The sequence below is a fragment of the Choloepus didactylus genome, chromosome 12 (genome assembly GCF_015220235.1).
Source record: "Choloepus didactylus isolate mChoDid1 chromosome 12, mChoDid1.pri, whole genome shotgun sequence".
NCBI classification, from domain to species: Eukaryota; Metazoa; Chordata; class Mammalia; order Pilosa; family Megalonychidae; genus Choloepus; species Choloepus didactylus.
This window is the reverse complement of record NC_051318.1, coordinates 89613027-89634928: the sequence shown is the minus strand read 5'-3', so window position 1 is coordinate 89634928 and position 21902 is coordinate 89613027. Positions and strand designations below refer to the sequence as shown.

At 42.3% G+C, this 21902-nt stretch overlaps 1 protein-coding gene across 3 annotated transcripts in view; it reads left to right on the top strand.

Annotated features, from left to right (window-relative positions):
* ENOX1 (ecto-NOX disulfide-thiol exchanger 1) overlaps window positions 1-21902 on the top strand; it is a 314387-nt gene that overhangs the window by 193053 nt on the left and 99432 nt on the right. For all 3 annotated transcript variants that reach the window (XM_037799840.1, XM_037799841.1, XM_037799842.1), the window contains one exon: window positions 960-1077. In XM_037799840.1, coding sequence (XP_037655768.1) covers window positions 960-1077 — 118 coding nt within the window. The remainder of the gene's footprint in view (window positions 1-959; window positions 1078-21902) is intronic.

Here is a 21902-nt window from a genome sequence, read left to right as displayed (position 1 = left end):
TACAATGTCCTGATTTTAGTGACAGTAGTAAAAAGTAGTTGTTTTGTACCTCTTTACTTTTCACAATGATTTTAATACACAATTGCTTTCAAGCAGCCTTGTATTATTATTATTCCTATTTATGGGTGAGTAGTCAAAGGCTCAAAAAAATTAAATGACTGCGGTCACTCCCCTACTAAATGGAGAAAGTAAGGTACAATTTTAAAATCTCCAACTCCAAAAGTGTTGCCAAAACAGTCACCACCACAACCAAATGAGAAGGCATCTGTTTTTATTTTGTCCCTCAACATTTTTCAGATTTTAAAATTTTGATATCCAAAATGGTTTGTGTGTGAGTTCTGTGCATGAGTCACACACACACACACACACACACACACACACACACAGAGCACAGAATTTGATGAAGAATAATTATGGTCAACATTATCAACCTAGCAAACCAAGGGTGTGGCATGACACTAAGTCTTTTATGTGCATTAACTCATTTAATCTTCAGAATTATCACAATATTCAAGGTGAACCAATTGAGGCCCAGAGATGTGCAGAAACTTTCCTAAAGTAACACAGCAGGACAGAGAATGCCCGGGCCCTTTTGAATTTCATTGCTCAGGTTCTTAAACCACTGCACTAGTTGTCCCTCCTATGTCCAACCACAGCAGTCCTTTCATCAACCTTTATTCCCTTTTTACAAATGAGGATATTGAGACAGACCCAAGAAAGATGAAAAAATATGCTGAAGAGCCCTTGATTATTTATTGGCTGTACAAAGATTTATGCCAAAGCCCTTGGTCTTTCCACTGCCCCACACAACACACAACTTCTTTCTAGATTAGGTCTGGCAGGTAAAAGCTTCAGATTCTAAATGTTGATGTGTCATCCGTAACACGCCAAACACCCATTGGGAGAAAGGTTTGTTGACATGTGTCTCACTCTGACATTTGTGTACTCTCTAATTTCAGGAGCTCCGGAACGCTCAGAGTGAGCAGCTCATGGGCATCCGTCGCGAAGAAGAAATGGAAATGTCGGATGATGAGAATTGTGACAGCCCCACTAAAAAAATGAGAGTTGATGAATCAGGTAATGCTGATAACTGTCACATGCCCGTGAAGTATCGTGATGAGCTTCCATAGCTCAGGTGGAGGATAAGTAATGGGAAAGGGGCATATAACTCGCTTCCATTTGAGTTACACTAAACTTTCATCTCTGAGTGACTCTGCCTTTTATTAATGGAACTTTAAACTCCTTCTTGGGAACACAGTGATTTAAAATGTTCCAGTTTCTCTCTCTCTCTCTCTCTCTCTCTCTCTCTCTCTCTCTCTCTCTCTCTCTCTCTCTCTATCTCTCTCTATCTCTCTCTCTCTCACTCTCCCTCTCTCTCTCTCTTCCTCTCTAAGTAGATCTAGAACCATTATACTTTCTTCGGGGGTATTTGCCTAGTCCCATAAAAAATCCTTTTCCAGAGTATGGCAGCCACAGCAGGTGCTGAAATATAGATGAAATTTGGTTTCAGTCAGTGTACTTCTTACTTGGAATTGTTTAATCCCTAAACAAGCTTTCCAGCTTCTGAGCTGATGTGCTGGACGGGTCAACTTTGCTCAAATAAACTTTAGCTCACCTAACCTGTAATCAAATGTGGCCCCATTTTGTACCAAGCAAGGGGCGTCACTCTTAAAGTTCTAAAAAGCAACAGAACTTAGAACAAATCTCGTCCTGCTCATTCTAATTTGGTGTTTTAAAACTCTCTCCTCGAATCAGTCCCTTCCTTGATAATGTGAAAGCAGGCAAGAGACATGCTCATTCAAAAATAGGAACACTGGATGGATGGATGGAAAGAGAGAGAAGGAAAGGGAGAGAGAGAGAGGAAGGGAGAGGGAGGGAGGAAGGGAGGGGAGAAGGGGAGAAGGAAAGACGGAGAAAGGAAGGAGACTGGCGTATGTGGCAAAATGTAAAAAATTGGAGGACCCAGGTATCTGAGTGGGAGGTATGTTGGTTTTGTATTATTTTTACAACTGTCCTTTTAAGTTTGAAATTATTTTGAAATATAAAGTTTATTCTAAAAAGTGGGGGGAAACCAGGAACTCCTAGGGAAACTGCTTGTCTGAGGTCAAGGTGTTGTCTAAAGGACTGGGGAGGCACCACAATTTCCTCCATTGCAAGAAAGAAAATTAGAGGGAGGGCATAGATTCCATCGGTCTTCCCGTATGTACCAGGAGAAAATGCACACTTTTCTCAGGCTTTGGAACAGAAAGATTGCAAGTGACCAGAAATAGAGGATCTTTGCTAATAGGTTGCAGAAGCCAAAATCAAGATGCCAGGGTGGTTGGGATGCTCCATTTTTCCAGGGCTTCAGAAGAGAAAGCTGGAAGACATAAATGATGATCTTAAAGAAAACCTTCAGTATCCAGCCATCTCCAGAAGGGTTTTAATATCCTTAGAGCAGTGGTGCTCCAAGTGTGGTTTCCAGTCCGGCAACATCAGCTTCACCTGGGAACTTATCAGAAATGCAAATTCTCGAGCCCCATCCAAGACCTACAACCTACTGAATCAGAAATTCTGGGGGATCCAGCCATCTGTAATTTATGTCCTCCAGGGGATTCTTATGCTCACTAAAGTTTGAAAGCAGTGCCTTAGAGAATTTCCCTTTCATCCTCCAATTCCAGTCATTTAAATCTTTCAGAAGCTTAGCATAAAAGTGGGCACCGTGCCACCAGGTTCTGAAGCCATATATTTACTTTCTGAAAAATGAACCTTGCATTTATGTGTTAAAATGTCTCTTGCTAAGCTGATACCAGATTTCTCAGGGCTGCTTTACTATCAGGTTTGGATTTGTTAATTTGAGGAGACCACCTTTCTAACAGCATCTCTATTCTACCAACCCTCAGATATCAAAATATAAAAAGGAGCAAGTGTTAGTGTGATCTACTTAAATTCAATGAGCTCTTCAGATAAATAAATCAAATTATCTTTATCTCAGAAATGCTTTCATCAGTTTTGAAGTTTCTTGATAAGGGGGCAAGTTTACATGAAACTTGGATTCTTAGCATCCTAATAAGGTAGGTGGAGGAGGAAAGAATTGAGTCAATCAAAAATTCCGATTTGAACCTGTGGCTTTTTTGCGAGGGGTGGGGGTGGGGGTGGCATTTCTTTTTTAAACAACCTGTCAATTTCCCGACTGAGGAATGTGCATAACTTCATAGCCTCCTTAGGAGATGGATCAGAATAATGATTACCCTGAACAGCATTCTCAGGTCGGGGTTCTTAAAAATTGTGGCAGAGAGCACACGTGTGGGGGGTTGGCACCTGACCTCCGTCCCACAGATATTGCTGGGGTGTCGCAAACCTCTGCCCTCGATGGGGACCAGACCGTCCTCTCTGAAGTTTGATGGGAGGGCCCTCTTCTTGAGCCCCTCTTGGTTTATTCCCCCAGGCAGCTGAGGAAACCATGAAGTAGGATATAGGCATATAACAAACCCTTAGAAACCTTCTCCCGGGTTTGTCACTTGGTCATTGGCATGAGTGAACAGAACTCAGTGCCTGCTCTATTCTGGTGCTGAGGGGAGAGATGAAAGAACTAGAGTTCGAATGCCAGGCCTCCAGCATTTCAAAGTCATTTTCCTCCTTTTTTAAAATGAGATGGACCAGGGAACTTGGCATGGGGTTTTTGATGACAGCCCGGAATTAGAGGGAAGGGAATAGACACAACTTAGCCTTTTTTCTTTAAATTCCCTTGGATCCTGAAGATCCTGCCAAAATGTAGGCAGTTGTCCTTTCAGGCCTGCGTATTCTGAGGCAGGAACTCCCCTGTGGCCTTTTGAGGGAGCCACAGACAAATCCCCGCTAACTGTTCCTTGAAGAGAGAGAACAGACACATAGTCTGTGGGAAGCACACCTCTCCATGGTATCTGGTTAGGTGACACATCACTCATTTTGAGGTACAAATCTGCCTCTGTCAGTTGTCTACTAGCAGCCATCTCAAACCCAGCACTTTACTTCACTGACAGGAGAATTGCCAAGTGCAGAAATAGAACTTAAATTCTCTGTCCTGGGGAGACTGCCTTGTTCTGTTCCTCTCGGCTGAAACGGTGAGATTTTGCCTCAGACCTGGGTGGCAGCTGACCGATCCTTGGTAATCCCGGAGGGGTCCTTGGTGGAGCCTCCCTGATGAGAAGGTGAGCTGTGGGGAGGTCCTCAGCTCCTGCACCGCGTTGGTGTTGCTTTTCATTTCCCATCCAGAACAAAAACCTGTGTTAAGAACCTATCCAACCTGCATAGGCTTTATTTCTTGGGCAAGACAGAGAGAATTGACTTTATTTGGTTTCTAGAAAGGTTTGATTTCTAGAAAATGTACAGTTTAATTTGGTTTCTAGAAGGGTTTGGTTTCTAGAAAATGTACAATTTAGTATGTAAGGACTTTTATGATACCTTATTGAAAAAAATTTTCAGTAAATCTCTGCTTTTCTGGTTATAAAGAATATCTCATTGTACTTTTACTCTCACATGCATAATATTTCACAATGCATCTTTGGCTAGAGTTCCCCAGTACTCTTATAACTACAATATAATTCTGGGCAGGTGGTTCACTCTTCCAAACCATTTGGATCTTAAAAGGAAAAAGATGTTTGCTGGAGCAAAACTAAGATGCTAATACAATTGATAGAAATGAATTTGTTATTAAATTTGAAAATCAGGACAGATTTATTGAAGCATTCATTCAAGAAGATTGGCATCTGGCTCTGGAGCCTGCAAAGATAATTTTTGATGAAATCTCAAATTGATTGTTGCATAGGCTGCCTCCTTCTGGAATCAAGCCAAACTCTAAAGTCCAGATCTGTTCTTAAGTTGTTTCCTTTCCCTGTGCCCCCTCACCTTCTCTTTCTCAGTCTCACACCCCTCCCCTCTCCCTCTAGGTTGGCAGTGGGGATGGGGCAGGAGTGCACTGGAAGAAAGGGGAGAAAATAAAAGAGGAAATTGCTCTAGGCCATAAGGCCTTCCATAGCAGAACCATACTGATTTTAGTATTGGGAGAATTAAATTAGTCAATCCAAGTAAAGCACTTAGGACTTGACTCATTGCTGAGCACATACTAAGCACCCCGTAAATGTTGGCTCAGCTTTTTATCTTAGCCATCCTCCAGCACCCACCCAGGACCTTTCACCAAGTAATTGCTGGATAATGTTTGTCAACTTGAATTGCCCATTCCCCTTCTGGTCTTTCTGTTTTTGATGCCTCTGTCCTGTAAGTTGATAGGAAGATGGCAACCCTGAGAACATTCCCTTTAGTTAAAGTTAATGTTTTTAACTTTCAAGAGGCGTGCTGAAATAAGAATGATTCATTTCCCCCAAAATGTTCAGAACATTATACGTACAAAATATGCCATATGCCAAATGGGTCACAGCCCAGATACCAGGACCAAGCTCCATTCAAATTATCAACAAACACCCATCTAGCTCCTTCTTCAGGGACAAGGCATTCTGGTCCCAGGCGATACAGTCGCAGCCTGCCCTCGAGTGTGGGAGCGTCTTTTTGAAAAGAAAAATAAACATGTTAAGTTAATAAAAATTCCATACCTCATGACCAGTATGTTCTAAAGCTAGAAAATTAAATTTAGTATAAACCAAAATGAATATGACTACACAGTTTATGGACTTCATCCACTATTTGGTGGAATGCAGAACTGAATGCAAATTTTAGTAAAGGGACACCAGAAACCTCTGCTTAAGAGTCAACCCTTAAAGCATTCCATAAAAAAACAGGCAAATATATATATATTTGTATTTTTTAGTTACACCTCATTTAAAACCTGAGCTCTTTATAGGAGCAGACAATCTTTAAATTATGAAGTGTTTTTTGGACTAATTTTCCTTGGATATGTAGGTAAGATTTTTTTTTTAATTCCAGTAAGAAGCCAAACAAGGATTTTCCATACCTTTCAGCCAACGGAGATAAATTAGGGACTCACAATTAAGTTCAGTTGGCATTAACTGCACTCAGTCTGTCTGAATAGTTTTATATGTAACTGGATACTTTAGATTTAAAACCCAGTAGCACTGAGGCTAGTCCTTCTCCCCAGTCTGCGTTGATCTGTTGATCTGTTTTGTAAATTCACATTTCTAACCTAAACTGTCTAAGCTTAGCCCCCTTATAATCCTTTTTTTATGCCGTGATTCCTGGCATCCATCATATATAGTCTCATACCTAATAGTACTAAACTGGCTATCCTCTTTGAGCACCATGACTGCCTTTGTTTTCTGATCTAGTTTATTCCTGCGTGGTAGTGCTTGAACAATCTAAAGGATATCCACCAGGAAGGCCTCAGTGGGTACAAGCCTGAGAAGGGGCTCACTACCACCCCCAGCACCAGCCTGGGCATGGGAGAAAGAGGGGCTGTGTCACCCACAGCTGGTAGAGGCTTCCTTTTAGGAAACACGGAATATGATCCAAAGCAGACTTACTCTGGCGCTGCTCAGAGCTTGGCAGACGAACAAGCCCTTTCAGTCACGGAAAGTGAGACGGCTCAGTCTAACCCCTCGGGCAGGGAGAACATTGGCGACCTGGCAAGTTATCATCTGCAAGAGAAGGAGAGCAGTGGCGGACGTCCATCAGCGACCTCCAAGGTAAAAGCGAACATTTTGTTTTCAGCCACAGCAGAACATCTTTTGGGAACCCAAGTGCCAACAAGACAGTGGGATCAATTAAAACTAATATGGCTTAAGGACGATGAAAGAAATCTCCCAAAATGGGCTGAGTAGCCTCCTTCATTCCTAAATTCATGATATAGACTTTCATTTGCAAGGATCCAGGGTTTTCTCTTTTTTAATTTTGCTAGTCTTGCTAAAGGAACTCAAATAAAAGTTTTTTGGGGGTAGACTTTTCAATTCTCTGATTTCATGTACCGTTAAGATTCCCTTTTTTATAACAGACGTGTTTCCAGAAAGTGTGGAAATCATTTATTTTTGTAAATTGCTTTACCTTTTAAATGCAAGGACAGATACTGTTAAATTGATCCCGTAGCAAAGGATTACTTTTTTAATAGAAACGCTCTTTCTCCCCAGTCTGTGTTGATCTGTTTTGTAAATTCACATTTCTAGCCTGAACTGTCTAAGCTTAGCCCCTTATAATCCTATTTTTATGCCAAGATTCCTGGCATCCATCATATATTCTCAAACTTTCCATAATCACGTTTCGTAAAAAATGAATCCATGCTGCTGAAAAAGCGTGGCGGCTAGGAGATCAAGGATTCTCCCAGATGCTTTCTCCAACTGTGCTGCGCCTCCATAAAACCCAGTTGAGCCCCAGATGAGGTTCCTGAACAGACCAGACCTGGCCAGTACTGGCTTTGAAGGTGGGTGGGTTCTCTGAATGGGTTCCTGTGTGACAGCCCCGCACGTTTTCCCAGCACTATTTGCGGGGCAGATTCCCGCTGTACTAAGCCCTGGCTTCTTGCCTAGTGACATGAGCCTCATGAACCTGACTTGGGCTGACGGGTAATTGGCAGGCAGAGGAGAAAAGTGAGGAAGTTAATTAACAGCCAGTCTTCAGAATGGGAGACTGCAGAGACCTTGGCCTGGGAGGGGTTTAGACGGGGCTGATAAGCAGCAGGCACCTGCCCCCCGTCTGCCCCCACAAGTGCCCCTCAACTCTCAGGGTCCCTTTCATGTAGGTTATACTTTATTATGTTTTCTGGGCATTTTATTCTGATAAGGTTTGATGCAGGATCATTACACTGAGGAATAGATTTAATCCTGTTTTCTTAGCAGGCTTTAAGGACACTGAGGGATTATTTATGTAATAAGATGCAAAGTTGCTATGGAAAATACTATAGCAACCTAACATCTTCCCAGAGCCAAGCAGCCACTTGTAACAGCAGTCTAAATTTACATTTATTTTAGTGTCGTTTTATCGACACTCGGAGTATTTCATTCTGACAGGATGTTAAAATATGTTTTCAGCTTGCGTTTGAGCAAAATTAACGGAGTGTTGTTGGGATTTAAGTGTGGTTTGCACAATTTCTGGAAAGAGATGAGAATATTTTGGAGGTAGTTTAGATGGCAGAATCTGGGTAAGTTTGTAAGCTTTTATTTTTTTTCCCCTTCCTAAACATAGGAAATAATTCTTTAGTAGCATTTATTTTTAATTTTCCCTTTTAGTTTGTAGGAAATAAGTAGGAATCCGATTATGGAAGACAAATACTCCTTTTCAGAATTGAAGTATTTAGTCAAGTGCTCACCAGTGATTCTAGTAGATGCTTACAGAAAGTGCTGTTAGTAGGTAAGCTGATTGCCCTCTAACAGCATATAACATTTTAAAACTAAAACCTGTTTCTTAATAAAAATAATTCCTAGTCATTTTAGAAAATCTGGTGATCAAGCATAATGAAGAAAGAAGAAAGTACAAATGTGTTAGCAACAACACTACAAAACAATGTTTTGGTTTCTATTTTTTTTTTTTTTTTCTGCAGAGCTTAACTATATAAGCATTTTTCTATGTATTTTTTCTACATATATCTGTTATCCTACATATATGATTTTTGTTTTCAGATAGGCCTCCTTGTGTAATAAGCAAACTTTTTGTAAAAGCTTCATTTTATAAAATACATTAGTGAAATAGGAAATACAGAGCAAATGAGTCTCTTTGGAGTGAACTGTTGGGAGTCGAAGCTACAATCTTCGAGGTGATCAGAGCGGTCACCTGAGGATATTAATCCTGACAACTGAACCAGCCCTTGCAAAAGCATCTCTTAGTTCCCTTAAATATGAGGAGCTATAGATATCATGGCTATTGGTAGTGGAAAGATAGTATCTATTGATTTTCTTCTATACTTCTCCATCTAAAATCTTGAAGTGTGACTATAACACCATTAAAGTGGGACATTGGCCAAAAAAAAAAAATCAATACCAGACCATATTAAAACATATGCTGTTACCACCCTCTTAGCATTCTGATGTACTGTTTTAACCTCCTTGTCCTAATTCCCCTCTGCTTTTACACTGCATGGTTCTTCAAGGCTATTGTATCCTGACTCCCAACTGCACTGGCCGTAAACTTCATTAATCAAAGACCAAAGATGCCAGGTCTACTGTATTAATATAGAAAGTGAGGACAAAAGACATACAATCCCAGTTGCTGTAGACAGTTAAGGGCCGTGTAACTAATGGAAAAAAAAAGTTGAAAGACATAATTACTAACTTCCCTTTTTCAGAAATTCCCCCTGCCATGATATGATATCTCATACATGGAAGCCCTAGAAGTTGAAGTTCATAGCAATAAAAAAAAATTTATTGTAAGCACTCCCGTATCTAAATGGCTTAGAGAGTCTTCTCTTTTAGTTAGTTGAACGTCCTTGGTTTAGGAGAGAAACTAAGCCCTCAGCACCTTTTCTCCCCTGTCCCAGGGCACAATGTGTGAAGCCTGCTAAGAAGTAGCTGCAGAAGGGAAATTTTATTTTAGACTCCCTGTCACTAGCAGGGAAATAGGGAGAAAAGTTTCTGGGGCAAAAGTTGCAGGATGGAATCTATTCATCAGGAGTTGTGGCAGGTTCTTTATTGAGTTCACTGTAATTCTAGAGGGGCCATGTCCTGGCGGTCCTTGCTTTTCACTTGAGACAGGTTGGATCATTGCCACTTGAAGATGTTACCTAAATTATCAGTTATCAGAATTGGTTTAAAAACAAATACATGTCTAACACTGAGGTATTGATTAACTAATGGTGTATCCGTGAACAGGCTTTAAAAGAGCATGTTTTAAAAGACTTTAAAACACCAGGAGAGGAGATTCACAATATATTGCTAAGTGAAAAAAAACAGTTATAAATCAGCATGTACAGATGATTCCAATTGTGTGTGTATGTATAAGTTATATTCACAATTTATATATTGGAGAAAAATCTATGAGGATATAGGTCAAAATATTCATAGTGATTATCTCTAGAGGGTATGATTATAGGTGATTTTTATTTTCAACTTTATTCATTTTCAAAAATGTCAATAGTATGTATATTTAACTAAAACTACAATAAAAATTAGCATAGGGGAATCTGTGGTAGAATTAATGTTGGTTGATAAATACCACCTGACCGTTTCCAGTCATTCTGGACAAGTGAAAAGTAGCAATGAATAATAACTAGTATCCTTCTTTTACTCTTAAGTTAGGGGAAATTCCACATTTTAGCATTATATACTTATGTTTCTAGACCATATTGTCTTACAATTTCCTCCTCCAAGGACAGATGATATTTGAATGTCTATTGAATAAAGGATCCAAGAAATAATTCAAGTTCTGAACCAAGCAGAAATGTTGAGTTCACCCACAAGGCCATTGCAATGATGAGTCTCTTTTAGATATAGAAAAGACCTTAGAAATCATCTTGTACAACCTCCTCCATTTTCCACAAACAGGAGAATGCAGTCCTATTTGGAGAAGTTATGTTATTTGCCCAGTTTGGTGTGGACAGTGAGTGGAGAGGCTAGAACTCCATATTGGTTTGCTTCTTTCCAGACTATGGCACTACTGATTTTTATGGAAGGTAGACTCCAGCCTATCTTGAAATGGCTTAGGAAGCATCATAAGGGTCAGTCACTAAATCCAGCCAACCACCAATGCTGAATGCCTGCTGGGTGCATGGGTGGCATACTAAGACCATTTGGAGGCAAAAATAGACTGTAGTCATTCATTACGGTAAAATGTTAATCCAGACAAAGTTGCCTGGGGCTGGCTGCTTAGTCATTCCATCATTTCCTGTGTTTCCTAACTAAAAGAAGATTTCCTTCCACAGAAGCAGGGCACCCTGCAAACTGTTTTTAAGCTCTTCCCACCAGAAGGAAATGCCAGCTTTTAAAAAAATATATTAAAGAAATTCACACAATCCCTCTTCTGGATGAGTGATATTTATTTCATCAAAATAGAGTCTGCCCTAAGGCTTTAGTCAAAGGAGAAGAAATGCTTTGAAGATGTGATGTGCAGTGGGAGCGGGCAGTGCCATGTCATGCGTTCCTCTGGTAAACCAAACACTGTCACACCCGTGTGCTTCAGTTCTTACCTCTCCAAAAGGTAAATTGAAAAAACAAAGGTATTTCTCAAAACACAGGTACATACTTGATGTTTGATCTGGAATGATCTGAGCTACACAATCCACCTGCTGATTTCCCATCTCATTCCACGTTTCATCTGCACCCCGAAGACTGGGAGATCCTAACCTGAAGTTGACCAGTTTATTGACTCTCCAACTAATTTCAAAACTTACTGAATTGCCTCTCCCTGTTTCCTTGTTTTTGAGGCTTTTCTTTATAAGATACTTCTCAATATATCTTAAAAATAGAAGTCTGAGGGAGAACATCTACAATAATATCAACCTTGTTGAGATTCCCAGACTCAGGAAAGTTTTGCTCTGGAAGAGATCTTGGAAGTAATGTATTTCTCCTTTCCCCTATTTTAAAAATTAATGAGAAAAAATAATTTTGGTATCCCTCAATAACAATACAATCAGAGGCTGAGTCAATACTTTTAAGTTTATAGGGTTTTTGTTTTGTTTTGTTTTAAGTTTTGGGGCACAAATGAAGCAACAACGTTTTTGGCAAATCTTTTGGAGGGAGAAATGAGAGATTTCATCCTGCTTTTAATGATTTACTAATCAGTTGTTTGTGAAATGTCTCCACCTGCCATACTAGACTTTCTTAATACAGTTTACATACTCTGGACATTCAAAAGCATCTATTTCTCTGTCCTTAGCTCTTTGCCTCCCTGAGTTGTCTTAAGCAATGCCGTAATGTGAAGCAATGATAAAATTAAAACAATATATTCAGTGAATTCTTATAGTGTAAGAGTGGGACCATGCAATGCCAGACCAAGGGGGAAAAAGAGCAAATTAAGTCCTATGCTACTAATGGATACAAAGCCTTTGACCTGAGTTTGTTGTTTATTCTTAAAAATCTCGGTAGCCTGTCCTCAGAGTTCTTTTCCTGGGGCAGCATTGGATCATGGGTGCACACAGTCTCCACTGTCATGCCCTCAGGAGTCACAGATTAAAACAAGCAGGTGAACTCCAACATAGAGAACTACAGGAGCTGAGAGTATCTGAGAAGTTGTTTAAACCTGCTGATCTGAGCCGTGTCTTAGCCCTGGAGAAGGTTTTTGCATTTGGTTGATTGGTTTGTTTGGCCTTTTAAGCAAACAGGGGTGAGAAATATTCTGAAATGGGACAACCTTCCACCCCATATATTCCTTAAAGACCGTCTCAGGATCTTTTCCTCTTGGAAGGTCCCTACTGTGCCCAGTCCACTGCATTATTGCACATTGTAGGTGGATGAGAATGTGTTAGATGAATGAGTAGAAAAGTAGAACCAGAAAGAACTCATTGTTATCTACTGGGGAATATTTTTGTTTTTCACTTTGGTCAAAACTAATACCTGGTATCTATTTAATCCTCATATTTATTGACTGCAGTTTTCAGATGAGAACACTGAGCTCTCATGGAGGTTTAGTAACTTGCCCAAGGTCTCATAGTTGGAGAGTGGCTGAGTGAAGATCAACCATGGCTGCCTGGCCTCAAAGCTCATTGTCTTTCTCTACTACTCCTCGGCCCCCTCTTGTGTATAATTTATGTCAACACGACTCTCTGAGGTCGACTGGCGCAGGAATGCAGGATGCAAAGCTGCAGTCTGGTGTTCCTCTGAGGACTACTGTTCCTCCTCTACCCAGAAATACCTGGTAATTCCCAAACTACCACATATGTCCAATCCTCCCTCCTCCTCTTGGAACCCTGCTTTCCTGCTTTCTTGGCAGAGAGACTACGTGTTACTCTTTAGCACAGGAAGAATGCAGTGTCCTTTCAGGTCGTAAAAAATGGGAGACTGTGTCAAGGTGAAGGGTAAAGCCAAGAGGACAGAGAGAATAAATAAAAAAAAAAAATGGTAGCATTTGAAACTTTTTCTCCTAGAACTTTCCTAGCTCTCCTAGAAATGATTGCATATACTGAAGGTATCTTGAATTTTTTAGGAATTTAGTGATCATTATTAGATCCTTGGGCTTTTAACCTGGAAATTAAAATTTAAATTAGACTTTTTTCCCCTTCTATATAAAGTTTAAGCTCCTAGTGAACGTTGCCATTGATTCTGCATCTTCAGTGCTGCGTTAAGAAAGCACTGCATATAAAATTATCTGTAGTGCCTTCTCTCTCGTGTTCAGTAAAAAGCTAGTAAGGAGAGAGCTGCTTTCTCAGAGTAATTCTTTTAACCTTTCAGAAACAAAATATCTCATGCTAATTCTTGCTTAATTGGAGTGAAGTCATTTTTTTTTCCTAAATCATTGAATGTGGGTTTGAAGTTTGTTTCATCCATGACCTCTTTAATTCAATCAAGGTCGCCCCATAAACCTGCTCAAACAGCTCTATTTCTCAATTAGAAAAAGAGGCAGAGCTGCTTAAAAGCATTTAGTGTTTGATTAATAGTGCTTAACTAGGGCTTTAGCCCTTGCAGATGCTTTTTAAGCAGTTGCTAGTAAGAATAAAACATTACTACCTGAAAAATTATACTCATCAGAAACTCAGAACAAATCATTTTAATGAGCAAAGCAAAAACTGCTTTTGGTGGAGATGGGAGGAAGACTATCATGCTCAATACAGAGGATTTTAATTATCTGAACTACTCTCTCCCTGGGAAAAAAATTGCTAAAATTTAGCCATGCACACAGTTTTTAAAATACATGCACTTTTCCCTGCCCAAAGACTCAGAGAAGAATGCTGAGTTTGTCAACGCAGGATTTTGTAGGACTCAAACTCTGGGGGTGAAAAGAAGCAATGAGAAGATGTGTCCAGTTGAAGAATGTGGATTGGAGTCATCTGAAGGCATGAAAAATCAAGAGTTCTGAAAATAAGCCTTTGAACGGCTTCCTTCCACATTTCCATCCCAGTTTCTGGGCTGCCTGAGGTCTGCCAAACTCAGCGTGATGATTTCTTTTGAAGAAAGGGTCATCTGGTGGTCAGGTCACAAGGAAAGCTCAGGGAAAGTGGCCTACAAGAGTGAGAATCGCTGTCTCTGGTAGAGAGAGTTTCCAGTCGCTGGAAAAAGTAAAGAAATAACTTTGAACCAAGTGGGATCAGAGGTCTCTCGAGGTATGTTTCCAGCATAGCTTGGCAAATGAGGTCCCTCATCCAAGCCTCAGTCTTCTCAGCAATAACGTGAGGTTCATCCTAAGAATCTCCTTGATGAGGTTGTGAGAAATAACCAATGAAGGAATTCTGCGGCGTTTTGCAAATACCAGATCCTGTGAAAGTGTGGAGCCGATGCTGGCGAGCAGTAACAGAAGGTGCAGGTGAGTGGTTCTCGGACCTGACTGCAGGTGTGTCTCACCTGCAGATTTCCACACAGCTCGATAACTGGGGGATAAGGCTCAGGCATCTCATCTATGTTATTAAAATACACCCCAGTGATTCTGATACACAAAGGATTAGAAACCACCAGTTTGAGAATTGGGGGCTGGCTGTCAATAATAGGTGGGGAAGAAAATAAACAGGCTGAGATCAGATAATACAATGGGAGACTGAGAAGAAAGTAAAAGTTAAAATGGAATAAAAGATAAAAATGTTTAGTGGAAAACAAGTGACTGACCAATGCAGTAATAAAGGGCCAAAGAAAGAGGAAACGAGAGGGAAGTCATGTATCAGCTTCAGGCTAGCATCCTGATACGCCAGGTGCGTGTGGAGAATCTTTTGTTGCTTGGAAGAAAGGCTAATTGGGGAGAAAAAGAGGAGAGTAGCTTGGTGCAGAAAAATATGATGAGAAGCAGGGATGGAGGAGTTCCTGCTTTTCTCTGACTCTGGGAGAATAGCCAGGGACTGTTTGCTCATCCATCAGTGGTGAGAGAGAGAGAAACAGACGCCTGGGCATTGGCCAAGGAAAGAAGCTCTGAGGATCCATCCGGAGGCTGGTCTGGGGAGGGTGTGGATCCAGGAGGGGTCTCCTCTCCTACAGTAAAGACGCTGGTCCAAGGGTCCTCAGCCAAGGTGTCCAGCTCCCAGGGTACAGATGTGCAGCCTGGCTGCCCCTGTGTGTTGGCCACAAAGCTGTTGCAACAGAAAGTTTCTCCAGAAATACGCGGCTGCAAAGGAAAATAATACACAACATCTAGTAGATTGGAAAAATGTGTCTTGCAGACACTGCCCAGAGGATTTATGAAAGCATTCAGTCACACCATCATCACAGGAGAGTCAGTGAGCATCCAGAGAGGAGCAGGTAAGTAGAATAATGGAATGCAAAAAGACAAGGCAGAAAGCAGAGAAGCCAAGAAGGCCAGGCTGGGTGGTAAAAGCTGGAGAGCAGAAGGTGCTTTTTACTGACAGAGAAGTTGCTTGCAAAGGCTGCAAAGAAAGCATGTGTCAGCAAAACAATGAAAGAAATCCAGGACTGAAAGAAAGTTACAAAGGAAGCCTTGGACATAGGGATCCTGGTCCCCAGTGGCCATGGAAGTGGTTGTAAAACTTTGGCATGCATTAGGATCACCCTAGAAACTTGTTAAATGCTACATCCACAGAAATTCAGATTCAGAGCAATTTGGATTGGATCCAGGAATTCTCGTGTAACAGGTAACCAAGTTGGTGCAGGCTGTCTATGCAACACACGCTGAGGACTGTGGGTCTGGAGAGCCCAGGCAGCTGTTCCTACCAGTGTCACTCTACCTACCGTAATTGCACATTTAGAGAGGACAGGAGCACCCCCTACCGTAATTACACATTTAGAGAGCACAGGGATCCTGTTTGTCCCAATGCCCAATGCAAATAAGGGTTCATATATCAATTTCCATCCACGTTTGTGATGTGGTTGGCGGGGAGGGGGCTTCATGAGCAGCCCCAGCATCGTCACCATCTACCATTTTCCACCAAGCCTGAGAGTGAAGTCCTGGTTCCCACTTAGCAGTGTGAATAGTTGGGGTTTACATGAGGTGCATATAACTGAGAGAAGAAAGAAGCTTTTCTATTCAGCTCATCTTTGTTATTGCTAGTATTTGGTGTTATAAGATGTGAGCTTTATGAAAAAAGTTGGTCTCTATTCCTTACAGAGGGCCATGCCTAGAACTGAGAGCATCCATTGGGTTTCTGCTGACCTTCGTTTCATGTATCATAGCGCGTGGATGTGTTTCTGATGGTAGAAACCACCGGTTCATGTGGTGAGGGGGGGGGGGTAGAGATGGATAGTAGAAGAAGAAAAACATCACTTCTTGGAAGGAGGGTTTCTTGAAGAAAACTAGAAAGAAGTGACCATCTGAAAAAAGGGAAGGTAATTTGCAAGTTGGAAGGAGAAAGATAGCAGGTCAATGAAGAAAACAGAGGAGTGATTTGTTGCGAGGCAGGGTGGGGGTTGCTGTTTAAAGCTTCTCTCTTTGGCCAAGACAAACCACTAGCCAGGGTGAAGTCACACGAAGGATAACCCAGTGGTGGAGCCCCCGTCCCAAGGGCAGGAGGCTGTCTGCCAGGGTGGGGTGACGCGGCCAAGCTGGGGGTACTATTCCTGAAAAGTTTCCTTCTGTGACCTATTTTGGTCCATCCAATTCTGACTTGCCTAAAAAAAGTCTTCAGAGCCATCAGAGGATAGGAAAAGGTAGTTCTGGGTCTCCAAAATAGAAAAAGGAATTGAAAGTGAAAAAGAAAGCTGAATTCTAATCCAAAGAAAGGAGAGTGAAGGGGGAAAAAATGTTCGTCTCTCAATTTGCCTCCCATCTGGATTTGAGGCAATCTGAGAATCCAGCCTCCTTTGTCTCCCTCTCATGATCCTTCCCTACTGGCTTGACACCTTCCCATTCTGGAGATTCCTTATCCTTTGTTATGTGGCAGTGCCACTCCTGCTTCCCATCAGCTTATCAAAGTGTGAACCTTGCTTCAAGACCAGCCCAGTTGCCACCTTTTTCCAGAAATAGCCCTTCCCAGCTCTGATTTCCCAGCCGGAATCCACCTTCCCTTCCTGTAACTATCTCAGCACTTTGTGGGAACAGTTCTGATCTGCTTCCACCAGCTTCCATAGCTACCATTCCCCTGGCTGCTGGGCTGGGGGCTTCCAAGGGCAGTTAGGACCAGGCCCACCCAAGGCTTGGCTGAGAGTGGGCACTCAGCTAATGCTTGCAGAAATCCACTTTTGTGTTTCCCTGAGGATGCTGAAAGCATCCCTCACCTGACATAGTGTCATTCCACCACATTTTACCTGGCAGGCTTACCCTGCTGTGGAAAGAAAGGAGCATGCTTCTTTCCTTTGCTGATTTTCTTCTGAGGAAAGCAGAGGTCGGGGGCAGTATCTGAGGAATGTCAGGTACATGGAACACAGTAAGGCACAATGTGCATCCTTACGAGTGACAGGAGCCCAGCAGCACCTCGTAGTCCCTGACCCTGATGCAGACCGTTCCTTAGGCAGCGCTGTGTGGAGGGAGGGACAGACAGGTTCTTTCCCTAAGTCCCCTGCTGCTGGCTGTGCCTCCAGACTCACATTTAAGCCATTGTAATAGCAGGCTCTGGCTTCCTCGCACTCCCCAAATTACCCTTATCCCCCTGGCCTCACACAACGATGGAAACAGACGCTGCACTGTGCTTCTGTTTAGCTCTCACTAATAATAGCTAATGTGCGGGCCGTAATGCACACCGCAAATATAAAGCGTTATGTCAATGCTGAGTGGCAATAACAATAATCCGTGGCAGAAGGAATTTCCATGAGCACTTTGAAGAAGATTGCTGCTTCAGCAGTGATACAGTTGTTACTGAAAAACGGATCGATTGTCCTTTGTTGGAGCCGCGAGAGGCATCTGGCAGGACACACTCGATGCTCTCCAGCTCCTTGGGAGGCAGCGACAGCGGCAGCAGCCCGAGGACCCAGCACCTTCTATTCATCTGCTGAGAGTGGGGATCCCCGATGGCTTCAGGACCTCAGGAGCCCCTTCAGTGTAGACCTGGGGAGTGGGGGGCAGAGCTTCCTGAGACACCGGAGCAATGGGGGGGAGGGGCAGCATTTCTGCCACCTGTGCTGTCACTGAAGGATAGGACACTTCTAAGAGCAAAACATAGGTGAGTTGATAGGCTTGGGTGGCATCCACCTGGGGTCCCTCAGGAGGCCCCTCCCTGAGGTCAGCGTGAGTCTCTGGCACGGATCCCTCCATGGAGCTTGATGGCCATGCCCCCCTCACAGGCTCAGGGATCAGTGGACATGAGCAGGCCCATTTCAGAGGAGAAAGACCCGGGACACAAAGAGGGGTCCTTCCGTGGTTTCCAGAGAGTCCCAGACTCGGGCCTCCAGACTTCCAGAAGGCTAATTCCCATATGGATCATCCCCAGATTTCTCCTGTGGAAGACGGATACTTGTTTAAGATAGGGCCGCCCTCTCCACTGCATGGCGGGGCCTGTCTCCAGCCGAACAGCCTCCCCAGCAGAGCTAGAAATGGAATGTTTTACCTCTGTCAGCAGAACAGTCCCTGGTTCCCCAATGCCGAGCTGCAGCACCGAGGCCACCCCCATCCAGCACCTCAAAAATAGAAATGGTGGGCATATTTACTGGTTTCGTGTTTGTGAGGATTGAAGGTGATTGTGCATGTAATATGTTTAGCAAGTGCCTGGCACACAGAAAAACTCAAAAATTGCTGGCTATTTGTACTGAGGGCATGGGGGAGGGGGCTGAGGTCACGGGGCCTGGGGATGGGGATGGAACCCGTCTGCCTTCACAGGTGCAGACCGTGTTGCTGAGCATCATACCAAAGGTCAAGGAAGAAAACCAGAATGAGAAGCCAAATGCATGGCTCCTCCAGAAGTATTTGTCCAAACAAGCAAATCGATGGCCGGGTGATGAATGTGTGCTGCTTAGGGTGGCAGTTCTCAAAGTGGGGTCCCGGCACCAGAAGGGTCGGCACCACCCAGGAAGTTATGAAATTGCAAATTCCCGAGCCCCACCCAGTCGCACTCGTTGGAAAACTCTGGGGATCAGGCCCGGAAATGTATTTTCACGTGCCTGCCAGGGGATTCTGATGCAGGTCAAAGTTGGTGACGCGCGGGGTTAAATTAACCCTGGCGGCTATGCAAATAAACTCCCAATTTCAGTGACTAAGCAGCAACAACAACAGCTTATTTCTTGGGCACAGAACAGTCCAAGGCAGGTATTCCGAAAGACCAGGTTTCCTGAGACCCAAACCAGTCCCATCTTGTGTGCAGAGGGTGCAGGACACATCCCCTCACACCCCACTGGAGACGAAACCTGGAGGTCAACTCTCAGGAACAACACACTGTACAAAGGGAGGCAGGAAGTTTGGTCCACAAGATAGACCCTGGAGAGCCCAGGCACCCTGCAAGACGATTCAGAAAGACGGGTGGGAGACAGCTGGAGAGAACCTCCGAGACCCCGGGCCACATGCAGCCCTCTCTTGCAGGGGACTGGAAGCCACCAGCATGGTCAGAGAGGAGCTATTAAGACACACGAATACTGCGGTGATAGTTCTCAGGGCTCGAGCCCATGCCCATCCTCCTATTCCCAGAGATACCTGCCCACCTGCCTGTCTGGGCTGCAGCCGTTGAAATCCTAGGTAATGGCTTTCTTTGAATGTGGGAAAATGTACAGTGCAGCCCCCATTCTTCCCACATTCCAGGAGGGCATCTGGCAATGTGAAGGCAGAATTTTAGAAACACAGAGTTCCCCTAAGACACAGACTAACAGTTCCTGAGAAATCCAGATATTGTTAGAAACAATATGTTAAAGTGTTTTATTGCTTAGTCTCATCTTGCCCGAGCATGAAACAGACATTAACATATTGTCAGCTTACCAGGACATAACCCCAAAATAACATATTTTTTTCATAGAGTGCTAATTATTTTTCTGAGGTGGGCTTAGGATGGTAGGACAGAGATCTCAAGGCCTTCACCAGATTATTTACTTCAAGAAGTTAAGCACAATGTTATCAGTTCCCATGGAAACAGTAATACACAAGACAAAGGAGGAGGTTCTTTTGACCATAATTAAGGTAAAGGAAAATGGTTTATGTAGAATCTAGTAAAGGATACAAGGAGGTACCCTAATACTTTTACACCTTTTCTTCAGCAGTGCAATTTAAGGTTGGGATCAATTTTTACACACTGTTGTCCTTGTGGTAGTTTTACTAGCCTACTGTTCATTTTTAAAATGTAATCTAATCTTGTTTAGCAAAATTTTTCAAAGGTTATTATTTCATTTTTTATAAAATCATAAAATTCAAGTAACCAGAATTTTTCAAAGTAGTGAGCAAGTATAAATCAGAGACATGTAATAGTTTCCTTGTGTATTCCTTGCACATTATTTCTCAGTAAACAGTTGATTGATAATTGATAATCCATAGGCACCACTAGATTCAGAATTACTTTTAAAATTACCAAAGAAAGGTTTAATTATGTTTGTTACAGTTTATGCCTAAAGTTCTTTTTATAAAAACTGGCAATCCATACAGTGACTCTTAGCTAAATACCCCGTTTATTGGCGCACAGAGCTCTTCTCCAGGATCTTACAAACAGATAATATGCTATAGTTTATTTTTAATCCTTATGTTTGTTTGAAATTGTTGTGCAGTCTCTCAAGGGTAAATTTTTTGCTGGAAGCTTGATTATGTGTTTTTCAAAACTGTTTAATTTAGTGCAATATCCCAGAAAGAACTAAAGGGAAAAAAGAGAACGAGAGAAAGGAAACAGTTGGTTGACCTTTCAAGTTTCTGAAAGAAGTTTTGACACACCAAAAAAGCATATGAAGTCAGAATTGTTAGGATAGAGCTCTGGTTTGGGAAGCTTTGTCCGAGGGGCTGTAAGGTAATGCTGAATAGTGTTTGCTAGCACGCAGCCTGAAGTTAAGTGGAGTCAATATACAATTTCTCACCCTTTAGAAAGCCACTGTACTGCCACATGAGTAACCAAAAATTTTTTTTGTAAATATCAAGCTTGAAATCATTTAATCAGGAATGTAAATCAGTTATACACCCCAATTATAAAAATGTTGATTGGATTGGCTATGGTATTGATTTTGGAGGGGCTTGGGTAGTAACAGCTGTGGTGTTTTTTTGTTTTTTTGTTTTTTGGTACATATTCCTATTCCGGGAGCATAAACAGCGCTGAATCCTGCTTGACAGGCACGTGATCACTTGGCTGAGCCAAGAATAAGAACTGTTGGCAACACAATTCCATAGGCTTATAAGAGACCCCCCAAAGTAATGGATGGTACGCTTTCCTATACGTATGTATGTTCAGAAAATTTATTTAAATAGTGTTGCTGGCACATGCTTTATAGCTGCTTGCGTTTTGCTACACAGATTTCAGCATATCTTGCAGACTGTGCAATTCATTTGGAAAATGTAATTTCCATCCCTGCATGCTAATCGATTTCTTCACAAACACCTGCTATCAGTTATGATAATAAAATGCCACTCTGAATTGAAAAAGGGCCAAATAGAGCTTCCTAAGGAAATGACTTAAGTATCTTTGAATGCTACTAAATGTAGTAATGCGCTCGTGTAGCGCCAACACTTTTTCATCATTTGCATTTTCTGTAATTTTGTCCCGTTACAGCACCCCTCTCAAAATATGCCTCTTAACTATTTCCTTGTCGATCGGTAAACCGAATTGCCAGGAGTCGGTATCCCAAGTTGTGGACAAGTTTTGAAGTTGGGCTGCAAAATATTCAAAGCACTAGTTTATGCTTCTAGATCGTTTCTGATTTTATGAGTAAGTCCCTGAAAACTGTAAAATTGGCTGCTCCTTGGTTTTGCACACACGTGTAAACCAAATAAAACTTCCGTGATTCACTGTCTTCAGCCTCCAGTTCATTCCACGCGCCATTGCCAAACTTATCTTCCTAAATCACCAATTTCATCCTGTCCTGCTGCTGCCCAGGAACCTTCAGTGGTTCTCAACTAGCTGCCCTATTGAGCCTAGC